Source organism: Elephas maximus, chromosome 10, assembly GCF_024166365.1.
Source record: "Elephas maximus indicus isolate mEleMax1 chromosome 10, mEleMax1 primary haplotype, whole genome shotgun sequence".
NCBI classification, from domain to species: Eukaryota; Metazoa; Chordata; class Mammalia; order Proboscidea; family Elephantidae; genus Elephas; species Elephas maximus.
The window spans coordinates 110,703,950-110,729,164 of NC_064828.1; the positions used below are offsets into that span (position 1 = coordinate 110,703,950).

The 25,215-nt window shown below is 50.6% G+C and overlaps 1 protein-coding gene across 4 annotated transcripts in view; it reads right to left on the minus strand.

The window, feature by feature from the left end:
• TECPR2 (tectonin beta-propeller repeat containing 2) overlaps positions 1–25,215 on the minus strand; it is a 127,272-nt gene that overhangs the window by 46,557 nt on the left and 55,500 nt on the right. For all 4 annotated transcript variants that reach the window (XM_049899641.1, XM_049899640.1, XM_049899639.1 and 1 more), the window contains 9 exons: positions 24,891–25,048; positions 18,964–19,276; positions 14,802–14,934; positions 11,149–11,478; positions 9,135–10,099; positions 7,026–7,209; positions 5,069–5,242; positions 3,198–3,378; positions 1,643–1,784 (listed from right to left, as the gene is read on the minus strand). In XM_049899641.1, the coding sequence (XP_049755598.1) occupies positions 1,643–1,784; positions 3,198–3,378; positions 5,069–5,242; positions 7,026–7,209; positions 9,135–10,099; positions 11,149–11,478; positions 14,802–14,934; positions 18,964–19,276; positions 24,891–25,048 (2,580 nt within the window). The remainder of the gene's footprint in view (positions 1–1,642; positions 1,785–3,197; positions 3,379–5,068; positions 5,243–7,025; positions 7,210–9,134; positions 10,100–11,148; positions 11,479–14,801; positions 14,935–18,963; positions 19,277–24,890; positions 25,049–25,215) is intronic.

Sequence of the window (25,215 nt, forward strand, 5' to 3'; positions counted from 1 at the left end):
AGGCCCTGTCCCTATAACCACCTCGTGCAGGCCACATTGCCAGGGCACACACAATGAAATGGTGAGTGGGAGTGACATCATTTATCGTAGGGAATTTAATTCATGATAATCAAAGACAAGCACTTTATTACCTGCACAAATCACGTACAAATAATGTAAGTGTGCAACACCTTACCCTGACTGGACTCAGCCCTGATTAACGTTGGGGGGTTTGGACCCTCTAGGGGCTCTGCTGCGGAGCCTGTAGCCCATCTCATGTTCTCCATGAGCTCACAGCATGCCTAGGTGGGTGGTCCCCACAGACCACCCACAGAGTGCTGGGATGCCGCTGCCTCTGGAAGCCAGCTGGGTTCTGGGGCCTCGGAGTGTGCCCGTCTTGCTGTGTGTGGCAGCTTGGGGGGCTTCTGTGCCTACTAGGCTGCCTCCTGAGACTGCGTATCCACACCCTCAGCATTGGGTGCTTGTACAGGGCCCAGCTAATCCCTCCTGCTCAGCCTGGGGACTTCGGGACCCTGCCAAGGTCACACAGAAAATCTATAACAGATCAGGTCCTAGCATCTAAGATTTGCAGATAAGCAGGACACAAATTAAAAAAAGAACCGGCTACATAGCACAACAAAGAAATCAGTACCCTAGTAACTAAATAACTCCACTTCTAAAGATGGTTCTTCTCAATTAAATTTCTCTAAAGGTAATGTTCTGAATATTATATAAAATGACATTTGGTTTTCTTTATCCTACTTAAAAACAGAATTTGGTAAATATGTTTATACATACACGTGTGTAAACACATAACACACACACAAATATAGTTCTAAAAACAGAAAGTGTTATAAGTCATTTGTGTAACCTTTTCAAGCATCATCTAGTGTATTTAGTTAGAGACACATGCAGACTCTACATATTCATCAAAGAGCAGATACGTCATTTCCTGCGTGCCTTCTCAGGGCGAGTTTGTGGTGACGATACAACCTGAGCCGATGGAGGCGAGTATTTAAGGCCCCCTGCACATTCCAGAGCTGCTGCCTGCCAGCAAAGCCTGCACTCATCACTGCAGGAGACGGTGGAGACTCAGTTAGCACTAAGTGGAGCAAAGAGAAGAGCACACCCGCTCCTTCAGAAATACAGCTTAGTCACCCTGCCGGGACCAAGTCACGGAAGGTTAACCTGATCGCACCCTCCTCTTTCTCAAAGTTTCCGTTTCTGGGAGCATGTGGGAAAATGCCTTTCTTTGTTGCAACACCATTTACTTAGAGGGCTTTTGAACATGCAGAGAGAGATGAATTTTAATTGTGGGTTGGGATTTTCAAACCTATTGTCTAGTTCTTTTCTTAGCATGTTTTTTCAGAATTAAACACCATCATTACCTAAATCTTCAGGTGGATGTTACTGGGTTTACTTAGAACATAATGATAAACTTCTACACAACACCAAAAAACAAAGCCTGCTTTATTTAAGTAAAGAGGATGTAATGAAAAGCCCTTGGTGTTTCTCATGTACAGCCAAGTCCAGCCCACCGGACAGCAAGAGTGACTACTACCATTTAACCTGACCGCTCCAATCTCCTTAGACAGGGGGCTGGAAGGGGGTGTGCACCCGCTGAGTGAGGCCCCAAGCACATGGTGCTGAGCAGAATGCCTACTTGCCACCAATGGTCGTCGTCTCCTTGAGGCTTCTTGGAAACCACGCCGGTTCTGAACCACAGGCTTCCGCGGGTGTCCAGGGCCCAGAGTGTCTGCTGGTCCCCAAGGGCGATGCAGACAGGCTCCAACGCTTGCCTCTCACTGGAAATGAGAGAGCTTATGAGTCAGCATCCACCATCCAAGGAGGATGTGGTGTGGAAGCTATGGCAGCACGTCTTACTCTCAAGGAGCTTATCCTCATTTTTGAGGCAGGGGACTTGAGTTTTGAGTTAAATTATACGGCAACATAAATTGTTCCAATGCATAATAGCTTCTGAACGGCTTATGTGAAGACCCAAAAGGTAGGGAATGCTCTTCAAGAAAATGACCTAAGAAAAAACAAGCAGGCACGTAAGTAGCTTGAGGCCTGACCACCTCCATCCCTTTACGCCTCCTTCACCACATGAGCGACTCCAAGTGCCTGAATGTGCCAGGCCCTTCGGCAGCTATCTGCGGCAGGTGCGGTCTTCTCGCCTGGGAACGCCTGCCCCACCCTGTCCATCTGGGGACATCCTCGTCCACAGGCCACTCTGTATGCTGCCTTCCCAACCCCTGCAGGCAGTCGGGAGGCCTCAACACCTTGCACCCCGCCCTCACCTCCTCGTGTTTAGGACCATCCACTAACTGACCTACTCTGTCCTATAGGGTCGCTGAGTTGGAATTGACTCGACGGCAATGGGTTTTTGGTTATGCTAACTGGCACTGATGACTTCGGTGTCTCCCCGCTGGACTGGGAGCTCTGTGAGGGCAGGGCTGTATCTCAGGCATCTCTGTGCCCCCAGCGGAGTCCTGGCACACAATAAAACCCCAAAACCAGTTGCCGGCAGGTCAACTCTGACTCATGGCGATCCCACGCGCCTTAGAGTGGATCTGTGCTCCGGAGGGTATTCAGCAGCCAATTTTTCGAAAGCAGGTTGCCAGGCCTTTCTCCCCAGGTGCTTCTGGGTGGATTCAAATTTCCAACTTTTGGTTAGCAGTCGAGCGCCTTCACTGTCTGCACCACCCAGGGACTCCGGTACTCACTAAAAGCTTCCCGGGTTGCTAAACCCAAACCAAGAATATGCCAATCTAATTTTTCTAAGGACTATTAATATAACTGATTTGATAATTCTGTAACTAAAATCTTGAATATTAAAAGTGATCCAATAAATCACTTAATTTCAACTGACTAGACCAAAGTAAAGAAAAACACCTGGCCCTAAACCACTCCAGATTCTGAGCAGAAAATGCCTGACAAGGGGCAGCCCTGGATGGAGAGCCCATCAGGAGATACAGGGCCGCCCGATGCCTGCTTGTGCAGCAGCAGTTTCTAACTGAGCTTCAGCCCATCCAGGCTACCTGGGCCAATGAAGGCACACAAGTGTCTCAGGATCTGGCCGCTCTTAAGGACTCAAGAGAACACCACTGCCATGGAAACCTCCAGGGACCATCTTTCCCAGTAAAGTCCTACACGACCGCCTCACCACAAGTCAGGCTACAGCCACAGGAAGGGTACGGAAGCTCTGGTCCTCCTACCTGACGATGTCACACTTCCATTGCTCGCCCTCGGGGCAGAAGCTGCTCACGCCCTCGCGGTACAGCAGGGCCCGCTGCTCCGTCAGCGCCCACACCACGCTGTTGCGGGCTGTGATCTGGGACAGCGGATATGGGCAGTCGACCTTGACGGCTCTGGCACATGGGCGGTCCACGCTGAGGCCTGCCGGAGAGATGGACAGGGAGGCCCCATGACAAATGGGACAATAGTTAGGACTGCACACCTCATTTGTATTGTTGTTTGCTTATTTCCCTTTCTTGATATTTTGCTATCTACCTTCATAATAGGTACTTTTTAAGGTTTAGTCAATGTAAAATGGTTAAATTCTGCTTAAATGTAACATCTACATGAAGCAATTTCAGGAACTCTTTGAAAAATGAGGCAATGACAATTCAGGATCCTCTGCTGTCTTGAAGTAGCTTAGGAAGTTCTGAAAGGAAACTGTGAAAGCCAAGAGCAGGAGAGCAGCCGAGGCAGAGCCAGGAGGGCCCAGGGCCGAGGGCAGCCTTCAGAGCTGCTGGCCAGCTGGGCAGGTCGCCTCCTGCTCTGAACAGCTGTGCTCCTTGCAGCCTTGATGGCCAGAGGGGCCTCAGCTGCTGCTGGAATGGAGGGGGCGTCTAAGGCCTCCATCTGCCCTCCACAAAGCGGGTCCCCTTCTCCTGGCTTTTACCTGGTGTGTGTAGGGAGTGAAAGTTCTACTGGTAAAATGAAAGCCTGAGACACGTGTGCTGCTGGTCCTTTAGTGTAAGGCCTCAATTTCCTAGACGACATCTGAAGCCCAGAGGGGCCCAGGATTCAGTCCATCCACACAGTGAGGCCCATGCCCAGGGCCCTCCCCTCCTCCTCTGGGTTCTTGGTCAGGCACGGCTACCTGCACTCCGAGGCCACCCTCAGGGGAACTGGCTAACAGCCAGCACCAAAAGCCCAGTCCGCAGCCTCCGCCTGCACCTTAAGTCTTATCAGGTCTTATTACTCATATTTTCTCCCCAATGAATTATAACAGTTTGTAACAGAGGTCGAAACGCTCCCTTGCAATCTGCACTATTAAATTGTTAGAAGATTGATCTTTACCTAAATCCAATCCAGCCTCTTGACAACCAAACAGCAGCTCTGGCCCCGATTCCTCCCCAACACTGACAAGTCACGCTGCTTTTGGAAAATCACCTCCCATTTTGCCAACAGCACGTGAACACAGATTCTCGTTACTTTATTTTTAATAAACAAGCCCCACTGCGCCTCTTCCAGCAGCTAAAGGTTTCCCTCAGGGCAGTTTCCTAGGACAAGGTGAACTGCTATTAAAAAATATTACGAGCCAATTATTTCTCGTTGCTTTTTTCTGACCCACATGTAAATAAGGACCTAGACGCTGACTTTGACCTGGCTGAAAAATCCAATCACTTACATTTAAAGGGGGAAAAATCGTTCTAATACTATTTCTCTATATTCTTTCTTTAAGATTTTGTGCTGCAGGATAATTGGCTCTAACGTTATTTCTCTGTATTCTTTCCTTAAGATCTCATACTGCAGGACAGGTGATCAGCAAAAGGTTAGCCACAGGGAGAAGATGAATTTGTTTCTGTACCTCACTAAACCATCTTATTAATTCTTGCCCCAAATATATCCTGGGTTGAATTCATGTCGATAAGAGGAAACTTTGTAAATTCCAAGTGGCAAATACTTTTTCCAGAAGTGTTTTAACGTAAACTGATTTTCAGCATCTTAATCACCGTGACTGTACTAGATACGTCACTAACAAAGCAGGGCACAGCAAGAAGCAATTTTACCAGGACTGATGGGCACCTGACCCTGCCTTCACCCACCTGTCTGCAGGTAAGCCCCACCCCACACTCACCTGTCTGCAGGTACAGATCTCCATTTGTCCTGATGATCCAAGCTGTGTCATCGCTCAAGGCCACAAATACTGTCTGGGGCAGAGCTTCATACCAGTGCCGCTTTCCCTTGATGGTTACTTTTCCACAAGCAAAAGCGCGGTTGGACTTCTGTTCAATCTTCCAGAGAAGGGCTCCTGTAGCAAGAAAATAATTCTATTCCTTATCCAGAAGGTACTGAGAAGTATCTGCACGCAAAGCTCCATTCCAGGTACCATGGGGAGAGCTCAGACCCCGAGGTGGGAAGAGCCCACTCCGCCAGGTCTGACAAAGCTGCTGCCCACTAGCTGTGAGGCTTTAGACATCCTGCTACTTAACATCTCCAAGCCTTGTTTCCTCATCTGTAAAATGGGGGTGATCTGTCCCTTACAGGTTACTGTAAAAATCAGAGGTGAGCCTAGGCCAGCAGCCCACAGACCTGGGTGCACCAGGCATCACCACCCAGAGGAGCAGCACTGCCAACAGCACCAGTCTGGAAGACAAGCACCCAGAGATGTGTCCTCAGGCCACGGGTGACTGGTGACGACATGGCGCAGAGATGCAAAGGAAGGGGCCGCCTCTGGACCAGCTCCAGGTGTCAGCGAAGGGGCCTTCTCCACTTGGAAAGGGACCTGGATAGTCTGAGGTGAAGTGGGGAGAAAGGGGAGGGGAGGCAGGAATGGTACTTCAAATGGAGAGTGGTGGCACAAGACAATGCAGGAAAGAGCAAGACCTTGTCAGGGTGTTACCACCAGGGCAGCTCGGCTGGCTGGAGCATTTGCTGTGAGTAGCTGAAAGAAGATCAGAGGGGCAAGCCCAGCGCCAGAGCCCACAGCCACCCTGACGCCAGCACAGGGGCTCTGGGGGGCCCTGAGAGGGCCTCAGCTGAGAGCAGGCACCAGTGGAGATGGAGCTGCTCTGGGAGCAAGGAGATTTAGTGGTTTGGAAACACAAAGTAATTATCATCATCAGGAAAGAGCCCAAGTTTCTAAGGGGCGAGGGAGAAGAGTCTACGGGTAAGACAGGGAGAGAAAAAGGATTAAAACCCACAGTGACTACACGCCAGTTCATGGTGAGGGCTATTATCTCAGCTAGTCTCTACCGAAAACTATTTCCCAAATGAGCGGTGAGAGAAGGAAAAGAAAAGCAACCCTGAACAAATGACTAGGAGGGAGACTCATCTTGAGGCACAAAAAAGTTACAGAGCACGAGTCACAGTAACGACCTCAATGGTACGCTGCAGACCTTCAGTCGGCCGTCTGTTCCCGTGACCTAACCAGTGAAGCAGGTCACTGCAGGATTACTGCAGTCAAACCCACACAGACTCCTGGTACCTCCTCTCCTGCGACTCGCTCCTCCCCTCGGAACAGGAAATGAAGTGGCCAGCAGCAAGAGGGAAGAGCGAGGCAGCAACCTCACAGGGCGCGTCACTCAGGAACCACCACTCCAATTCACCAGAACTGATCTGACGATGGCACGACAGAACGAATGGGTTTCCTTTTTGCCGTCAGGGAGTAACTATTCACCCAAAGCATAGAGCCCATGAAAAAATACTTTCTGAAACGGAAACGAAATCACATGAACGTACCCAACATACTACAGGCTAGTCTTTATTCATTTAGTTGCTTCAAGGCAACACTGAGGAAAAGGAACACATTTATTTTTATAAGGGGCTTGTATGTTAATATCCCTCAAAATAAAAACCCCACAAAATTCAACCTATCTGTAGTTTACAAAAACATGTTCCTGTGTCACCATTGCAAGAAATAAAAAAAAAAGAAGTATCCACCTGAGCGTCTGTTTATGCTACCTGTTAACTCGCGGCAGGTGCAGCAGTAAGCATCGGTCCCTGGCCCATGGGGGTAAGGGGTGGGCGCGAGAGGTGCCCCCCGCCCCCATCAGCAGGCAGGAGCGGACAATGAAAGCTGTTGGGACTCTAACCTGAAGGCGAGACTGCCACCTGCTGGACGGCATCTTCGAACTTCTGCCACCGCAGCCCCGTGCCTGGCAGCGCGCTGCAGAACAGGCCGCCTTTGTAGTCCAGGCACCAGAGGTACTTCTCGGAGACTGCCAGGCTGAGGATGCCATAGCCGGGGCCCGAGTAGCCCATCCAGCTCTCTGCAAACTGACAAGGACAGAGCAGCTGAGTCTGCGGCAGAGGCTGGGGTTGCCCTTGTTCAGTGAGAACAGTGTACAGGACACCATGAGGGTGGCGGAGCTGAGCGGATGGCTGAGAAGTCAGGCAGAGCCTGCCCTGCTCCCTCTGGGCTCCCGTCTATTCCAAGCATCCTGAAATGGGAGCTGTCATTCCTCTGAGGACCCGATAACATCCCTGGGTGACACTGTCATATTACAGAAAACTTCCTAACGTCTACAACAGATCATCAAAATCCACTGAAAAAGACCTGGTTTTAGGCTAGGGCTATACCACCCTACACAGAGGTGTGTTCTCAGCCGCAAGCAGGCACGCCGACGTCTGTGCATTTAACCCTTGTTAGCTGCGTCAGGGGCAGCACTGCCGCTTTCTTCTCACCCTGTGTCTTCAAGCACCGTTCCCACCATTGGACACGTGGCACGCCATGTGGTAAGGCTGCTGCAGGCCAGGCCGGGCCAGGACACCCTGTCTGCTCGAATTTTGCAGCTGGGAGTCTTTCATCATTTTCTAAACTGCAAAGGAACTCAACGGGTTTGCACAAATACCCACATATGGAGGTTCACTGTTTCAAAGAGAATGGTGCCCACCCCTTCTCGACCTGACCCTCTTCACCATGCTGCCTAAAAAAAAGTTCTCGCTAGATCTCTTGGCTTTCCTACAACCTGAGCAGGGAGGGAGATGACGCTGATGTGGGCCCTTCAAAGAGCCAGGATCCCTCCCACCTAAATCTCTGGCCTAGAACCCCAGCCCTGGGCCCCAGCCCTGGCCTCCTGGCAAGCATTCCATTGTTGGGGAGATGCCCCCTATGCCCCCGTGCCCACTCATCACCATAGCCTGAGGCCCACTCAACCGTGACGGTACAAGCACGTATCCGTGTCCTCGCCTGGCATGTGGGAGGCACTATCGGCCCGATGGACAACCACAGGAAGAGTGATCGGAAGGGCTACTGTTTTGGCTTTTATCTCAAAGCAAGTAAGCTGCACACTTCCCTTTAACACGGCTCAGCTAAGGCTGAGGAAGGTCCTAGGGCAGCCCTGCCATCACTGGCTGTGTGACCCTGTGCAACCATGTACCTTCCTGACCCTCAGTTCCCTCCTCTGTAAAATGAGGCATTAATGGGACCTCTCTGATAGTTTTGATTTTAGAGGCCAATGCTAACCTGTGAGGTGCTTAGCGTGGAGTCTGCACAGAGTGACAGCTCAGCCAATGTCACAGATCACTGTCACTGAGAGTCCAGGGGTCCATGTGGCCTGCTCCTATAGGACAGGGATCACTGAGCACGTGGCAGGGCCCGCTCCTATAGCACAGGGGTCACTGAGCACACAGCAGGGCCCACTCCTGTAGGACAGGGGTCACTGAGCACACAGCAGGGCCCACTCCTGTAGGACAGGGATCGCTGAGCACACGGCAGGGCCCACTCCTGTAGGACAGGAGCCACTGAGCACATGGAAGGGCCTACTCCTGCCGGAAAGGGGTCACTGAGCACATAGCAGGGCCCATTCCTATGGGACAGGGGTCACCGAGCTCACAGGAGGGCCCACTCCTGAAGGACACGGGTCACTGAGCACACAGTAGGGCCCGTTCCCATGGGACAGGGGTCACTGAGCTCATGGGAGGGCCCACTCCTATGGGACAGGGGTCACTGAGGGCATGGTGGGACCCTGCTCCTGAGGGACAGGGTCACTGAGCACACAGCGGGACCCTATTCCTGTGGGGAAGCAATCACTGAGTGCACGGTGGGCCCTTGTAAAAATCCTCCTAAAGCCCAGACTTCCAAATACACCTGCCTATGGGTTTTACAGTAAGAACAGGACTTCTTTCAATAGAAGGAAAGAACCACTCTTGCCAAAAAGAATAAGGCCCGTGGCGTGCCTCCTGAGTCTGGTCTAACGTACCTGGTCTGCCTTCAGCAGCCCGGTGGCGCCTGCGCCTTGCTGAGCCAGGTCCGGGAGGGAGCGGCTGCCTCCGAGCTCCGTCATGCTGGCCTCAGAAGATGATGAGGGAAGCCCGTGGGCATAGATGTCCTCCTCGTCACTGGATGCTGAAACCTGGTCCCGTGATGGCCGCTCGAGCTGAGGCCCGTGGACACTGAGTGCCGAGGCAGAGACTGGAAGATTCAACTCTCCCCCTGTGCTCCCCTGGTCACATCTGCAATCAGCCACTTCTGCATGAGGTGTGTCAACTCTGGGAACACCATGCCAGGGATGTGGGCTGAGGAGGCTCGGGCCCCCGACACCCATCAGGAAGCTTTGCTCCTCCCTGGGCTCTGTGGCGCAGCCCCCATTAGCCCTGGGCCCAGGCGGTAGCTGCTCCACACCTGCGGCTACGCCAAGGCTAGAAGGCTCAGTGAGAGGGCCCAGGAGGGGGGCGTCAGGCTCCATTTCATCTGCCTCGTGCAACTCAGCAGAGCTGTCCTGTTCTTGGAAGGGTGACTGCTCTCGGCTGGGCCCATCCTCTACAGGACCCTGTTCCTCTCCGAGTTCTGTGTCTACATCGTCCCCCAGGAACAAGGGTGCATCATGCCATCCCCGGCGTGTGTCCGTACCACCTGTAGGGTCACACTGTGGGGTTTCAGTCCTGTCCTCACTCTCTTCACCCAGGAAGTCAGGAGTGGGCTCAGGGATCTCCAGCACACTAAATGTCTCGGAGTCATTGTTCCCTGGCAGGCCACCGTTCAGCTCCCCACAGAGGCTGCTCTCCTTGTCGGGGGACGCTGTGCTCAGCTGGTCCACACTGCTGCCCAGGATACTGGAGGTCATGGACAGCAAGTCTGAGGTCAGGGAGTGGGGGCTCCCGCTGGGAAGCTCGCAGCAGGGGGTCGACTCCAGGGAGCTGTGGCAGGCGCTCCTGCTCCCGTTTTCTGATTTAAAACAAGAAAGTTTCAAATAAGGTCCAACTCTGCGAACAGGAAGAGACTAAGTAAAACAAAATGTTGGCTCCATAAAACACGAATTCTACACGAAGCGTTTTTAGCTGGTGAAGACAAAGCCTCTCAAACACAACAACCCTAATGCAGGAATGTTTTGTGAGCAAGAACCACACACTGATGGACCCGGAGATCACACATGAGAAATGTCAACTAAGGAAATCAAAGCGGCAAAGCAAGATGCTCAACTGGATCTCACGCTTTTTTTTTTTAATTAAAACGCTTAGGAATCTGATGAGATTTCCCTTCAGTATGGCAGTGATCTTTCGCTAGAGGAATTTAATGGGCACCGAGGAGTGAAAAGTTAAACCATTCAATGTTAAATCCCATCATTGGTAGCATATCCAACACTAAAGATAAACTGTTCTACCTAGAGAGCAATGTAAGTTTTTTCACTATTTCCATGACTTTCCATCCACGTTGACAGAGCTTCTGCTTTGACAAATGGCATACATGGATAAGCTTTAAGGAAGGGGCACACTCACTTCTGGAACCCTCCTCTGCTGAGAGGGGTGCTCATTTCTAGAACCTTCCTCTGCTCTCTGAGGTAGGGGACTCACTTCTAGAACCTTCCTCTGCTCTGAGGGGCGGGGGTGCTCACTTCTAGAACCCTCCTCTGCTGAGGGAGGAGCGCTCAATTCTGGAACCCTCCTCTGCTCTCTGAAGGGGGGCACACTCACTTCTGGAAGCCTCCTCTGCTCTCTGAGGGAGGGCTGCTCACTTCTGGAACCCTTCTCTGCTCTGAGGGAGGGGGCGTGGTCACTTCTGGAACCCTCCTCTGCTCTGAGGGAGGGGGCGTGCTCACTTCTGGAACCCTTCTCTGCTCTGAGGGAGGGCGTGTGCTCACTTCTGGAACGCTCCTCTGGTCTCTAAGGGCCCACTTAGTGAGAAGCTTTCTTTCTGGCCTGCAGAGACACTCAGCACGCAAAGGAGGAGGCTCCCAAAGTGAGCTGAGCATGTGTGTGCTTTGCTAGAGATGGTACCTGGTTTTCTCCTCTTCTTCCTCTTCTTCACTTTGATAGGTTTCACAACAAGCTCTTGGTCAAAGTCTTCCGAGCTGATCACGCTGAATCTCTGTGAAGAGGGCTGGCTGTCCTGCCCGAGCTCGGGGGCGGCTTGGGGGCCGGATGGCAGCCCGGAGCCACTGTCGGTGGAGTTGAGCGAGCTGCTCCGGCTCCTGGGCTCGCTGGCTGCCGAGCTGGCCACGGAAGAGCCCCGGAGTCTCGTGTCAGACACTGGGGCCCCTGGCGGCTTCTCCACACGCTGTACATGGACACGCTCCACACACCCTGACGTTTCCAGACCGTCTCTCCCTAAGAAAGAAAAGCTCGGTTTTACGACAGGCTACCCGAGAGGAAGTCGACATGCTCTTAGTCAGGCTGGCCCCCCTGGTCATGGCTGTCACAGAGGGGACTGAGGCTCCAGCTGCTAATAGACCAGCAATGTTAAATTCAGAGAAACTGGCAAAACGAAAAGAATAATAAAACCTAAAGTGTAATAATCGTGTAAAAACCCCCATAAATGGTTTATTGTTCTCAGGGAAGCCCATATGTCAAAATCAGTAAAACGACGTGATTCCCACAGCTGTCTTGTAAATAACCTAATATTACGGAAATACCGCTAAGTATGGGGCATTCTCACTTCAATTTATAAGTGAACAGATGCCAGTGTACACAAAACAGGGCTTAGCGAGGCCTCATGTTTACACTGTGCCTGTCAATATGCTTTAATATTACTCAAAGGGCATTGAAAAATACATGTACACGCATGCCTATAATTAAACTTCTTGAAATTCAAGAAGTGGAAGGTAATTTTCTACTAGAATCAACTCAGGACAGAGAAGTACATTAACGAAGTCGAGGTGGATGCAAGTCAAGAGTAGAGTGAGGGTGGAGCTGAATGTTAGGTCCCAGGGCTCTAAGTGACGAAGAGCCAGCAAGTCCCTAGCTGGGGGAAACTGCTCCTTCCCCCAGCATAACACTAGGAGGCCGTCAGGGACAGACTGGTTCCAGCTTGGTCCCCTCCACACAGGGCCGTGGACCACTGTGACCCATCAGTCATCCCTCCGTTGAGTCCCTACAGTGACCAGACACTGTTCCAGGTCCTGGGTACAGCAAATGAACAAGACAGACAGGAATTCCTGCCCTCGGGAGTTGCAGAGGCCGAATGGAGGCTGCCAAGAGTGTGCCGCAGAATGACAGCAGGGCTCGGAGCCCAAAACAGGGAGGTGAATTGCTGAGAGCACATAAGTTCACAACAGATCTTGGTCTACAGCTGAGCTGCCCAACAAGGCAGCTGCCTGTGACTATTGAAATACAAACTAATCAAAATTAAACAAAATTTAAAATTCGGTGTCTCAGTTGCACTACTCACATTTCACATGCTCAAAAGACACATGTGGCTAGTGGCCACCTATGGGTCAGCACGGGCAGAAAACATCTTCCTTGGCACAGGAAGTTCTATTAGACAGCGGTGGCCTAGAGCTTGGCCTCTGAGCTCCATGTTTCTGTAAGCCACACTGGCCCTTGATGACACCATTTCAGGGGTCTCCAGCTCATAAACCAAAAGCCAGAGCTCATTTACTGGGTATAAAAACGATGATTTTGGAATGATATTCCTCCTAACTTTGCCCCTGTGACTTAAGAGGTAATTTACTCCCTTTTCTCCCCATCTCTTAAAGGAATGTGAATTCCTTGAGATCCGGAATTTACACTCCCACTCCTTCTGACTGGCCACGGCACGCTGAATGAAAGCCACTCTGTCGCCCTCAGCAGCTTAGGAAACACTGCTGGCTAGGTAGGCGTATCGCCCTTCGACTTCATAGCCAGGACAGCTCATGCTACATTTTCATCTTTTCAGGTGGTAAATATCTGGCTGCCACATGAGACATTTCTATTTTTCCCCGTTAGCTACACTTTCTGCTTGTGACTACAAGAAGACCAAAGGGTACAGTGCATTCTAAGTTAAGCCTCCATGTAAGATGAGGTGCCCGCCTACCCACCTTGCCCCTCAGTGTTCAGAGGATGGTGCTCCCCTTCCTTAGCCTCCTTGCCCGCTCCCTGAAGGCCTGTGGGGTTTACAGTCTACCCCACCCATTCTGTCTAGGCTCTGCTCCCTCTCTGCAGCCACTCAGATGTTAGGGATGCTGACCAGTATGGAAGCAACAATGAAGGTGTCCCTGCCTGTGGCCACGAGACCCCAGGGAACCAACGGTGTTGTCGAAGCTGTGGCCAAGGGTTGGCCCGTCTGACCCTAGCCCAAGAAGAACAGGGACTGAAACGGAAACCTTGTGAGGGGCCTGGTGACCTCAGGCTCACCCGTCACTCACTGCCCGCCTGCTTCTAATCTGTGAAAAGAGGACACCATTTATTACCAGGCATTGACTAAGGGGCCTTTTACGTGCCATGTGCTGTGTACAGGCGTGGAGGTGAGTCAAACAAGACCCTTGGGCTCAAAACATTTCTTACTTTGTAGGGAGGTAAACACTAAGTCAAAACAGTGGTTACAAATAAATAAGAAACAAAAATGCCCAGAGGTACTCCATGAAGAGAGGGACAGAGTAGCTTGATCGTGAGTGTGGGTGCAGAGGAGGGAAAGGCTTGTCAGGCAGGGGGCGTGGCATGCAAATGCAGACCAAGGTGGGGAGCATCCCTCTGCCAGTGTGCGGGGGTGGGTGTTGTGGGGGTCATACATACCACTCCACATACGGCAACAGGAACCTGGTCTGTGAGCCGGGGGTGGGGAGGGTTGGATCGGGGGACCAGCCACACCAGTCACAGGACAAAGTCGAACTGGCAGGGAAACCTGTCTCAAGTTTCCTAAATGGCTTGTGGTAAGAGTCCAACAGGACACCTGGGAAACCACCTTTCAAACTCTAGTGGCTACCCAAAAATGGGGCCCTGGGGCCAGCCAGACACCCCAGGACACACCGCTCAGACACCTCGGTGGCAGTGCCTTTGGCCTGAGTTTCTTTATCGCTGGAATCAGTACCTTCCTTATGGGGCTGTTCTGGAGATTTAATGAGATCGTGAATGTTATGGGCAAAGTAAGCACAACATAAGGGACGACAATGAGGAAGAAGCAGGGGCCCGCACAGCTGCTGTTGTCACTGGCAGGAACAAGCTGACCAATGGGCCCCAAATATTGAAAGCACGTGGAGGTGTGCACGAGACTCCATGGTAGGGCTCTTTGCTCGCAGAATCTGGGCTGGTAGGAATTACAAGTCAGCAGCACAGAGAGGGATCCCACGAGGAAGAACGGTATCAAGGGTAGAAGATGTGTCCCTGATGACAGACTAAATGTGCTAATGTCTTAACACTTGCTGTCTCAGACAGGGCATCAGGGATCAATAAAAAGGTTCTGATTTCTCCTTCTACTAACCCAACCTTCCCACCTCCCATTCCCTTGGAAGCAACTCTACCAAATGCGCAAGCCTTGATGTCAGGTCACTCGAGGAAAGTACCGTGAAGAGGATATTGAGAATCACAGGAAACCGTCCAAATACCTCCTTGTTTAAATACGGCTACAGTAATTTCAAACTAGCAAAACAATGGTAAGTTTTATAAGCTGCAATTACATAGAACAGAGTGCTGTATTTTCCCTAATGCGTACAGTCCATTTAACGATGAATACAAACCTACTGACGCTAATCCTTCAGGCCTGCTTGAAATTCTGATAATGTTCCTATCTCCCTTTAAGAGAAAGATTTCATTTTCTGTGCAGGAAACAGAGACGATATCACCTGATCCTTCCAAACCTGCCACTGTGACCTGCCAAAAAAAATACAAAGTCAGGCAATAGCAAGAGTGTAGAACATAGAAGTTTGTGTGAGAATCCAAGTAAGTCTAACAATAATGGCACTTGCTGTGACAATTTTCTGGAAAGTCTGAAGAGAAATTCAATCCAAAATTAAGTCACACCCGACACATCTATGGTTTGTAGTGGTACCTTTCAGCAGTGAATTTACATGACAGAGAAAGCAGTCTCTCCCACCTCTAGTCCCTCTGGGACCAGTGACCCCCACGCCCCGGGAAATGGAGCTCATCCTCCTTGTTGTGGCAGGTCTTTTGCTGTCTGTGCCTCTTGGCCTCACACCACTACCACTGCCCCCTCCATCCACGCTTCAGATGCACCTGTCCTCCATGGCTGTGCCTGGTAGGCGCTCTTCCGTTTGACTTCCTTCCCCTCTCCCTGTTCACTTGGGCTGTTTCAACTGTCATGGGTTGAATTGAGTCCCCCTAAAAATACATGTCAACTTGGTTAGGCCATGATTTCCAGTATTGTGTGATTGTCCTCCATTTTGTGATTGTAATGTTATGTTGAAAGGATTAGGGTGGGATTGTAACACCGCCCTTACTCAGGTCACCATCCTGAGGCAAGGCAAAGGGAGTTTCCCTGGGGTGTGGCCTGCACCACCTTTTATCTCTCAAGAGATAAAAGAGAAGCAAACAGAGACTTGGGGACTTTATACCACCAGGAAAGCAACAATAGGAGCAAAGCCTGTCCTTCGGACATGGGGTCCCTTAGCCTGAAAAGCTCCTCAACCATGGAAGATTGAGGACAAGGACCTTATTCCACAGCTGACAGGGAGAGAAAACCTCCCCTGGAAGCTGAAGCCTTCCTCTGGAGCTGACGCCCTAATTTGGACTTGTAACCTACTAGACTGTGAGAAAATAAATACCTCTTTGTTAAAACCATCCACTTGTGGTATTTCTGTTATGGCAGCACTTGATGACCAAGACACCAACCCTCTCCAGATGCCACCTCTGAGGGAAGCTTTCCCTAAGCAGCTTGCCCCCAAAAAGACCCAGGGCTCCTCAGCAGCTCAAAACATTTATTACTTTGTGGCGAGGTAAACGGTAAGTCAAAACTGGTTAAAAATAAATAGGTACTAAGGCCCACAGGCGCTCAGTGAAGAGAGGGAGACCTCTGCCTGGCACGTAGCCCCTGGGCCGGCTGGAACGCTGTGAGGTCATCTGGCCCCTCTACAGTGTGTGCTCCTGTGGGCGAGATGAGTCTGCACCGCCATTCAGAGCTCTGAGGATTAAATGACCGGGGGGCGGAGGGAGCCCCTTGCCACCATCTGAAAGCAGATGGTAAACAGCACACAGGACATCCTGAGTAAACAGAGATTTAAAAAAAGCTCTTGCTTTTCAGTCCACAGTGCAAATAAGAGGCCATTTCATTATGGAAGGTAAAGGGAGTCTAAGATCTTTGTTAATTCTAAATAATCCTAACGACCAGCTAGAAACATGACATGCATTTCTGGAGCTGCCAATCACGTGGTGTTTCCACGGAGAGGCGCAGGCTCTAATGATGGCCAGCAACCTCCGATCATGGACAGACCTATAATTCTTAACTGCCCCTCTGTCTCCATTTTCCTACCTATAAAATGAGGCTAATTATACCCATTGGCTGGATGAAAAGAACTGATGTACAAGCACAAAGTATCCTGGCCCCACTAATTAATAAGTGTGCATAAGTTCAAAAAGTAGCCAGGGAAGGAAGAAAAGTTAGGTTCTCTGTAACTAGGGAACAGGGCAAAAATGTTTTTCAAAATGTCCCTTAACAAAAGAAAACAAATTCAGGCTGAAAGGAACCTTGGTGATGACTTAATTCAAACCCCCGCCTTCCTCATTTTTTAATATATATATTAATTTTTATTGTGCTTTAAGTGAAAATTTATAAATCAAGTCAGTCTCTCATAGAAAAATTCATATACACCTTGCTATAGTTGGTCTCCCCCAGTGAGACCGCACATTCCTTCTTCCCACTCGCTATTTTCGAGTCCGTTTGGCGCCTTCCCCATTTTACGGATAAAGAAACTAAGCTCAGGCAAAAGAGCCCTGGTGGTGTGATGGTTAAGCACTCAGCTGCTCAACCACCAGACGGTGGCTGGGACCCATCGGCTGCTCTGTGGGACAGAGACGTGGCGGTCTGCCTCCGTAAAGACGTCCAGCCTCGGAGACCCCAGGGAGCAGCTCTGCTCTGTCCTGCAGGGGTGTGACAGCCTCAGAGACCCCAGGGGGCAGCTCTGCTCTGTCCTGCAGGGGTGTGACAGCCTCGGAGACCCCAGGGGGCAGTTCTGCTCTGTCCTGCAGGGGTGTAACATGTCAGAATCAACTTGACGGCACACAACAACAGCTGCAGGCAGAATCAGGTAGAAGATTCTAGCGTGGTTCTGCCTTCCCTGGTCACCTTTTTCCCTACCCTACCAGTATTGTCAGGCATGGCTGATAACAATAATTTTGAGGACTTCAATGAGGAGCAGATGAGACAAGACTACAAATTTCATTTTCTGCTGACACACCCAAAACAAATCTCTGTTTACAGAAGACAAAGGTGCCCATCAGAGGCCTGCTGGGTCCAAGGAGGAACAGGAGCCGGGTGGAGTCTAATCTGAGGTGCAGGCAACAGGGGTTATTTATTCCTGCTCTTAAAACAAGAAACTGAAACAGTTGCTTTTTTCAGAACTTTCTAAATCGATCTCCAATGGTAATCTGCTATCACCCTCTTTTAAAGAGAAACTGTTTCCCACCATGATTTTATGATGCTGAAAAGTTGTCCAAGGTACAGCATTAAGGGAAGAAAATGCAACAAAAACAAGTGGCAAAATAACATGGCTCCATTTGGGTCAGAAAAAACAGGCAAAAGAATGTAATAGAGAGAAAGCTGGACCAAGGGACCCCTTCTCTGGGTGCTGTTGGTCCTGGGAGGGCCTCAGAGGTCACCCTTCTCCATGTTCTTATTTCTACCACATTAGAGTTTTCATTGAATGCGTTCACAGTAATTTGGCAGTTAGAAAAAACACAATGCGAATAGATTATAAAAAACAAGTTTAATTTTGTGTTTAAAACACATACACACCATTTCTTAGCAGGGGTAACACCAAACTAAACCCCTTGCCATCGAGTTGATGCCAGCTCATAGTGGCCCTACAGGACAGAGTACAGCTGCCCCGTAGGGTTCCCAAGGCTGCAAATCTTTATGGAAGCAGACTGTCATATCTCTGTCCTGCAGAATGGCTGGTGGGTTCAAACTGCCAACGTTCTGATTAACAACTGAGCACTTAACCACTGTGCCACCAGGGCTCTTGGCAGGGGTACCAAAAAAAAAAAAAAAAAAACCCCCACTGCTGTTGATTCCAACTCATAGCTTGGCATGGGTAGAGCTCTGAGTATCAAAACAAAGTCATTTTTAAAATCTACAAATGTTGGGCGCCGTGGAGTCAATTTTGACTCAAAGTGACCCCATGTGACAGAGCAGAACTGCCCCATAGGGTTTTTCAGGCTGTGATTTTTATGGCAGCAGATTGCCAGATCTTTCTCCCGAAGAGTCTCTGAGTGGGTTCGAACCACCAACGTTTTGGTTAGCAGCCAAGAGTTTAACTATTGTACCACCAGGGCTCCTTTAGCAATATATGTTGTTGTATTGTTGGGTGCCATCTAGTCGACTGCAACTCATAGGAACCCTACATGACAGAGTATAACTGCTCCATAGGGCTTTCTAGGCTGTAATCTTTATGGGAGCAGATTGTCAAGTCTTTCTCCCACAGGGCTGCTGGGTAGGTTTAAACCCTCAACCTTTCAGTTACCAGCTGAGTGCTTAACCCTGCTGAGCCACCAGGGCTCCTCTACATTACCAAAACTTTATTTGATTTCACTGATGGCCCCCAAAAGAAGTCAAGTGTGAGAATCAACACTGTCACGTCTCTCACTCTGAAAGGCTGAAGCAGACTCATTCACGGATCGACATTCTGCCCTGAGACACCATGGACGAGGTGCCAGCACTGTGGTTACCTGGTTGACGGTGTCCAGGAGATAGACACTATATTCGTTCCAGCTCAACACCCAGCCTTCTTGGAAAAAGCAGGAGACCAGGCCCAGGTGCTTCTCGGGCACACTGCAGCTTCCCCTATCGGTGGCTTCCAGACGTGGGTACAGTTCGAACGGCTTGACTCCCCCAGCAAAGACGTCTTTTAAGATGAATGTGGCTTGGACGGTCCCCTGGACATCAGCCTTCCACAGACGGAGCCCGGGCCGCGACGCATACAGTGTTAGATCACTTTGCTTACAGAGACCCGGTATAAAACACGCACCAAACTTCCCAGCGCTGAAATGAGGAGAAAAAGGAAAGAAAAAACCAGACACAGAGGCTGTTTTAACGAGACAGCTGTAAAGCGCTGAAATGAACTACAACAGGAATTTTTTTGGCTAAGGCTAAACAAGATTGAATTTTCCCCCTTTTCTACCTTCTGTTTTTAGTTACTTAATCTACACTGTCATCCCCGTGGAGTCCCTGGGTGGTGTAAATGGTAAATGTGCTTAGCTGCCAACCAAAAGGCTGGAGCGGCTGGAGCTTCAAGTCCACCCGAAGTGCCTTGGAAGAAAGTTCTGGCACCCTACTCCCCAAAAGTCAGCCACCCAAACCCCACGGGCTGTGGCTCTGCTCTGCACACAGGGCCGCCACCCGTCAGCATCGTCTGGACGGCAACCGGCACTGGTTCGATCATCCCTGGGGCCACGGGACAAGGGCACTGGCTGCCCTATAACCTAACACCACCAGCTGCAGGCCCACGGCCGGGTGGTCACCACGGTCTCCTGCACCCTCTGTGGCTCCACTGCAGCACTGTCATCTCCTCTCGCTCGTTCAATCCTCACGGCAACCCATGAAGCAGACACCATGGCTCCCCATTTTAGGGAAAGGAAACTGAGGCAGAAGGCGGTAAATTCAGGGCTGACCATCCTCTCCCTCCTCTGCGATTGCTCGAGAACCCTGAATGAACAAGCCTCATGTCTGAAACCCAGGGGACCTGCTTTGTGTGTTCCAGTACCGAGTGAGCAAGTGAGCTCACATCTGGGACCCAGGTAACCTGTTCAGCACCAAGTGAACGAGCCCCATGTCTGGAACCTGGGTGACCCACTCTGCACGCTCCAGAACCCTGAGTGAATGAGCTCACGCTTAGAACCCAGGCAGCAACATGCTCTGTGCGCTCCAGCACCCTGAGTGAGCGAGCCTCACATCTGGAACCTGGGCGACCCGCTCCAGCACCCTGAGTGGGCAAGCCTCACATCTGGAACCTGGGCGACCCGCTCCAGCACCGAGTGAGCGAGACTCACATCTGGAACCCAGGTGACCCGCTCCAGCACCCTGAGTGAGCAAGCCTCACGTCTGGAAGCCGGGCGACCCGCTCCAGCACCCTGAGTGGGCAAGCCTCACCTCTGGAGCCCGGACGACCCGGCTACCTCATTGTCCTCCAGAACGTCTCTGAAACCACCAGAGGCACCATTCCCTTGTGTTATCCACATGTGATGGGTTTTTTATGTTCCCATCATTAAAACTATAAAATATTTAACACATACAGAAGAACATAGGTAGCACATATATGTATGAAGCCTAAAAATGCAATGCACCCTGGGAACCCATTCCTCAACTTAAGAAATAAACCACTGATGCTCCTACTAGTCCCTGCTCCTCCGTTCCCTAGAGGGGACCCCTAGGCTGAACTAGGTGTCATCCCCCTGGTTTTCTTTATCGTTTTACCATGTCTATGTATTCCCGAACGCTATGTAATTTGGTATCGTTTTTCTTTTTTTATAAAAAACTACTGCGACACTGTGCACTTTTGTGACTTGCTTTTTTTCACTTAACATTGTTTCTGAGGTTTCTCCTGTTGGTAAAAGGAAGCCGCAGAGCATTCGTTTTCACCGTTGCACAGTACTCTACAGTTTAGTCGCTCTCCTGCTGACGGACACTTGGGTGATGACCAGTTTTGTGCTATTTCAAACAATACTGTTATGAGCATTTTTACACGTACCTCCTAGCACACAGGTATCAGGGCTTTATCAAGGTCATTTCAGGAGTGGGACTGCTGGGTTGCTGGGTAACAGCACATTCAACTTCAGAAGACAATTTCACGTTTTTTCAGCGTGATCACACCAATGCACGCTCCCATCAGTAATCTATGCGTTCTTGTTCCCCATCTTCGCCAATGCTCAGACACCTACCAGAGTCCACATTTCAGTTTCAGTTCTAAGGTCCTGCTGATTCTCTCTCCAAAATACTTCTCTAAGCTGAACAGTAGAAAGAGTAGTGAGTTCAGAGCAAGAGCTGGATTCGATTTCCCACCACGGTGTTTGTTTAACAGCTATGTGGTCTGTGCAGTTGTTCAAACTTTCTGGATCGTAGTTTCCTAATCTGTAAACTAGGGATAATAACTCCCACCTGAAAGGCTGAAGTGGGCGTTCCTTGACCAACACAGAACTACCATCTTAGCCAGGTACACACACACCCAGAGGAGATGAAGGCAGGAACGCTGATCTGCGTATACCAATGCCCATTACAGCACTGTTCACAACAGCCAGAAGGCGGAACAGCCTCATGCCTCCTTCCTAGCCTCACCGTATGTCAGCGCCCCCGCCCACTTCTTCACAGCCACACTGGCCTCCTTCCCACTCCTCGAACATTCCAAGCCCTGGCTGACCTGGGGCTGCCGCACTAGTGTTCCCTTAGCCTGGAACGCCCTTCCCAAGCCTGAGGCCTCAGCTCCGACAGCACGTCCCTGTGGAGGCCTTCCCCACTGATCCAGTCTGAAGGAAGCAGCCCTAGAAATTCTCCAACACTTCACCCTGACTATTTCCATTACAGCATTTGGTGTGACCTGCATGGTTCTCGGGCTCATGGACTGTCTCTTGTGTTGTCAGCCCCTGAGGGCAGGGACCTATCACCTCGTCTGTCCTCTCACTGCTGGGCCGCTGTGCACTGTGTTCACACAAGGCATCAATGAACACTTGCTGAATGAATGAGTGAATGTTGAATGAAGCATTGCTTCCAGGGACAGACACAGCTGATGTCCTTTTGTAAGTATAGTAGAAAGCAGCAGATGACAGAGGAACAAACAAGCCTTTAAGACACACAAAGTTAAAATTTGTTTCCCATTTACTTTCACTGTTATCCTCCACCTCTCTGAAGTTCAACAAAACATACCTCCCTCCAAGAACAGGGACACACTGACTCATTTCTGTAACCTTGGACAGTGCCTGGCAGAGTATACTTCCAATCAATGTCACCAAGAGACACGACTGCTCCCACGTACCAGAAGAGGGTCACGGAGTGTTCAGGTCTCCCCACGAGAGGTTAGGGGAGCAGGTCTGAAGGGAAAGACTGTCAGGTATGCAATCCATGCAAAAGGTAACTGATTCATAAATCTCTCCTTACACTCTGCCTTCTTTCCAAAAAGTCCCTGGGTGGTCAAATGGTTGACAAGCTTGGCTACTATCTGAAAGGTAAGAAGTTCCAGTCCATCCAGAAGTGGCTTGGAAAAAAGGCCTGGCAATCTACTTCTGAAAATCAGCCACTGAAAACCCTATGGAGCGCAGCTCTAGTTTTACACATATGGGGTTACCATGAGTCCACGTCAACTTCATGGCAATTGGCTGGTCCTTCCAAAAAGATACAATGCAGTAAAATGTTAACAGATGAACTAGGAGCTGGGAACATGAGGCAGAAGAACAGGCTGCTGGCAGAAGGAAAGTCAGCATGGAATTCTACAATCTAAACCCAAGCTACAAATTCTGCTGAGTGCTGAAGGGGTCAAACAGGAGACTATGCATAAAAGGGCCACATTGTGAATAGAATTAGAGGGGATTCAGTCTGGGGAAGAGAGGCCAAAGGAGAAGTGAATGAGCATCTTTAATAGCTGGAGGGCTGCCAAGCAGAAAACAGAATCAGCTTCACTATGCTGCTGCCAAGCACAGGACATAGGACGAGGGGGGTGAATGCAGCCACAGGAGCTGGCACCCCCATTTGACTCACTGACTGCTCCTGGGCCGGTCACAGACAGGCAGTGCCAGCCTCAGCCCCCTAACCCACCACAAACGGGCACTGCCTGCGGCCGCAGCCCTCATCAACACCTGGCCTCTCCCCACGTTTCCACATAGGCCTGTTTTTCCATCTCCACGGCACCTCCCCACACTCAGCACCCCTTGTACCCTGCCCTGAATCTCTGTGGGCAGTGATGCTACTTCACTGGGGGACAGAAAGGGAGTCTCATACGGGAACCCCAGCAACTCCCAGACCCAGCCCACAAGCTTGCCTGCATCGATGCCCAGCTCTGCTCCCTGACCCACTGCTTCTCAGGGTAAGGGGGATCCACTCTACCTCTCTACCTACCGCCGAGCTCGCTTACTGCCACCCCACGTGATCTGGCACCACACAGCTCAACAAGAACATTTTCAGGGTGTGGTGGGCACTGTGAATCCCAGGTCACCCGTGTGTTCCCTGCCTTTTTTCCCACCATTTGCTCTCCTTCCTCCAGCTAGTGGGTCAAGGAGGGACAGTCTCTCTGCTGGGAACCCTTCACCCCTTCCAAGCCCTTCCTTTCCCTTCTCTGGGCTAATTTGCACTCATTCCTTCCAAACCCATTGCTGTCGAGTCAATTCTGACTCAAAGCGACCCTACAGGACAGAGTAGAACTGCCCCACAGGGTTTTCAAGAAGCACCTGGTAGAGTCGAACTGCTGATCTTTCAGTTAGCAGCTGTAGCTCTTAACCACTGTGCCTCCAAGGTTCCCACTCATTCCTCAGTCCCACTTCTTCAGGAATTCTTTCCCAATCCCTATCCTGAGTCAAAAGCCTGTTTAAACTCTTACAGTGAACTGCAGTTAGCACAATCATTAACAATTCTTTTGTCTAAGTTTCTGGCACATTTCCACATGACAGGGACACACCTGTCTTACTCAGGTTCTCCTGAGGTCCACCTTAGTGCCCGGAGCATACAGGCACCCAGTGCACAGGCACACGAGTGCTGTACTGCCCGGAGAATATGGACATCCGGTGTACAGGCAAACGAGTACCGTACTGCCTGGAGTGTACGGACACCCGGTACACAGGCGCACGAGTACTATACTGCCTGAAGAATACGGGCACCTGGTGCACAGGCACACAAGTACTGTACTCGCCAGAGAATATGGGCACCTGGTGCACAGGCGCATGAGTACTGTGCTGCCTGGAGAATACAAACACCCAGTGCACAGCCACACAAGTACTGTACTGCCTAGAGAATACGGACACCCGGTGCACAGGTGCACAAGTACTGTACTGGCTGGAGCATACAGACACCTGGTACACAGGCGCACGAGTACCGTACTGGCCAGAGAATACGGGCACCCAGTGCACAGGCACATGAGTACTGTACTGGCCAGAGAATATGGGCACCCGGTGCACAGGCACACGAGTACCATACTGGCCAGGGAAGAGGGACACTCAGTGCACAAGAGCACACAGGTACCGCAGTGCACGGAGTATACAGGCACACAGGTACCGCAATGCACAGAGCGTATGGGTACACGGTGCACAGGGCACATGGGTACTGCAGTGCAGATAGCATACAAGTACCACAGTGCCACAAAGGTACCAGGCAAGCACTGGGTGATCAAGGCGTGAGCCCCACGCCTGACCCGCCTGGACTGTGGTAGAAGAAATACCTGCACAAGGAATGGGCACAGACCAGGTCACCTCCTAGGCAAAGCATGGACTGTCTACAGGTTCTGGAGGCGCCTCACCAAGAAGGACTCACTCCTCCTCTGTCTCAAGTGGGAACAGGCATCCTAGGCAGGCACACTGCTGCTGTAGGCTCCAGATAGAAAACAGGAAATCTAGGGGAAACAATCGCTTTCTGTGACCTGATCCAACATGCAAACCAAACTGGAACAGAATATAAAGCTTACGTCTTCCTCGGTTGTGTGCCGATTTGCTTGACAGACTTCTCTTCAGTGTAAAAGAGCAGACTTCTTTGGGAGGTGGAGATGAGCAGCACTTTCTGGCTATAATCTAGCTGCACGATTGAAGACGGCTCTTCCAACACCAAATGGGAGTTGCAGACACCCTGTTAAAGAGAGTCTAGTTAAACCTAACATCAGTGTTGAACTTGACTTACTCTATGATATTAAGTACCCTTTCTACTCTTTGTATTTAGGTTGATTTACACCTTAAAATCTATGCTTTAATATACTTTAGATTCACTGTCAACCCACCCCAGCAAAGTTACTTGGA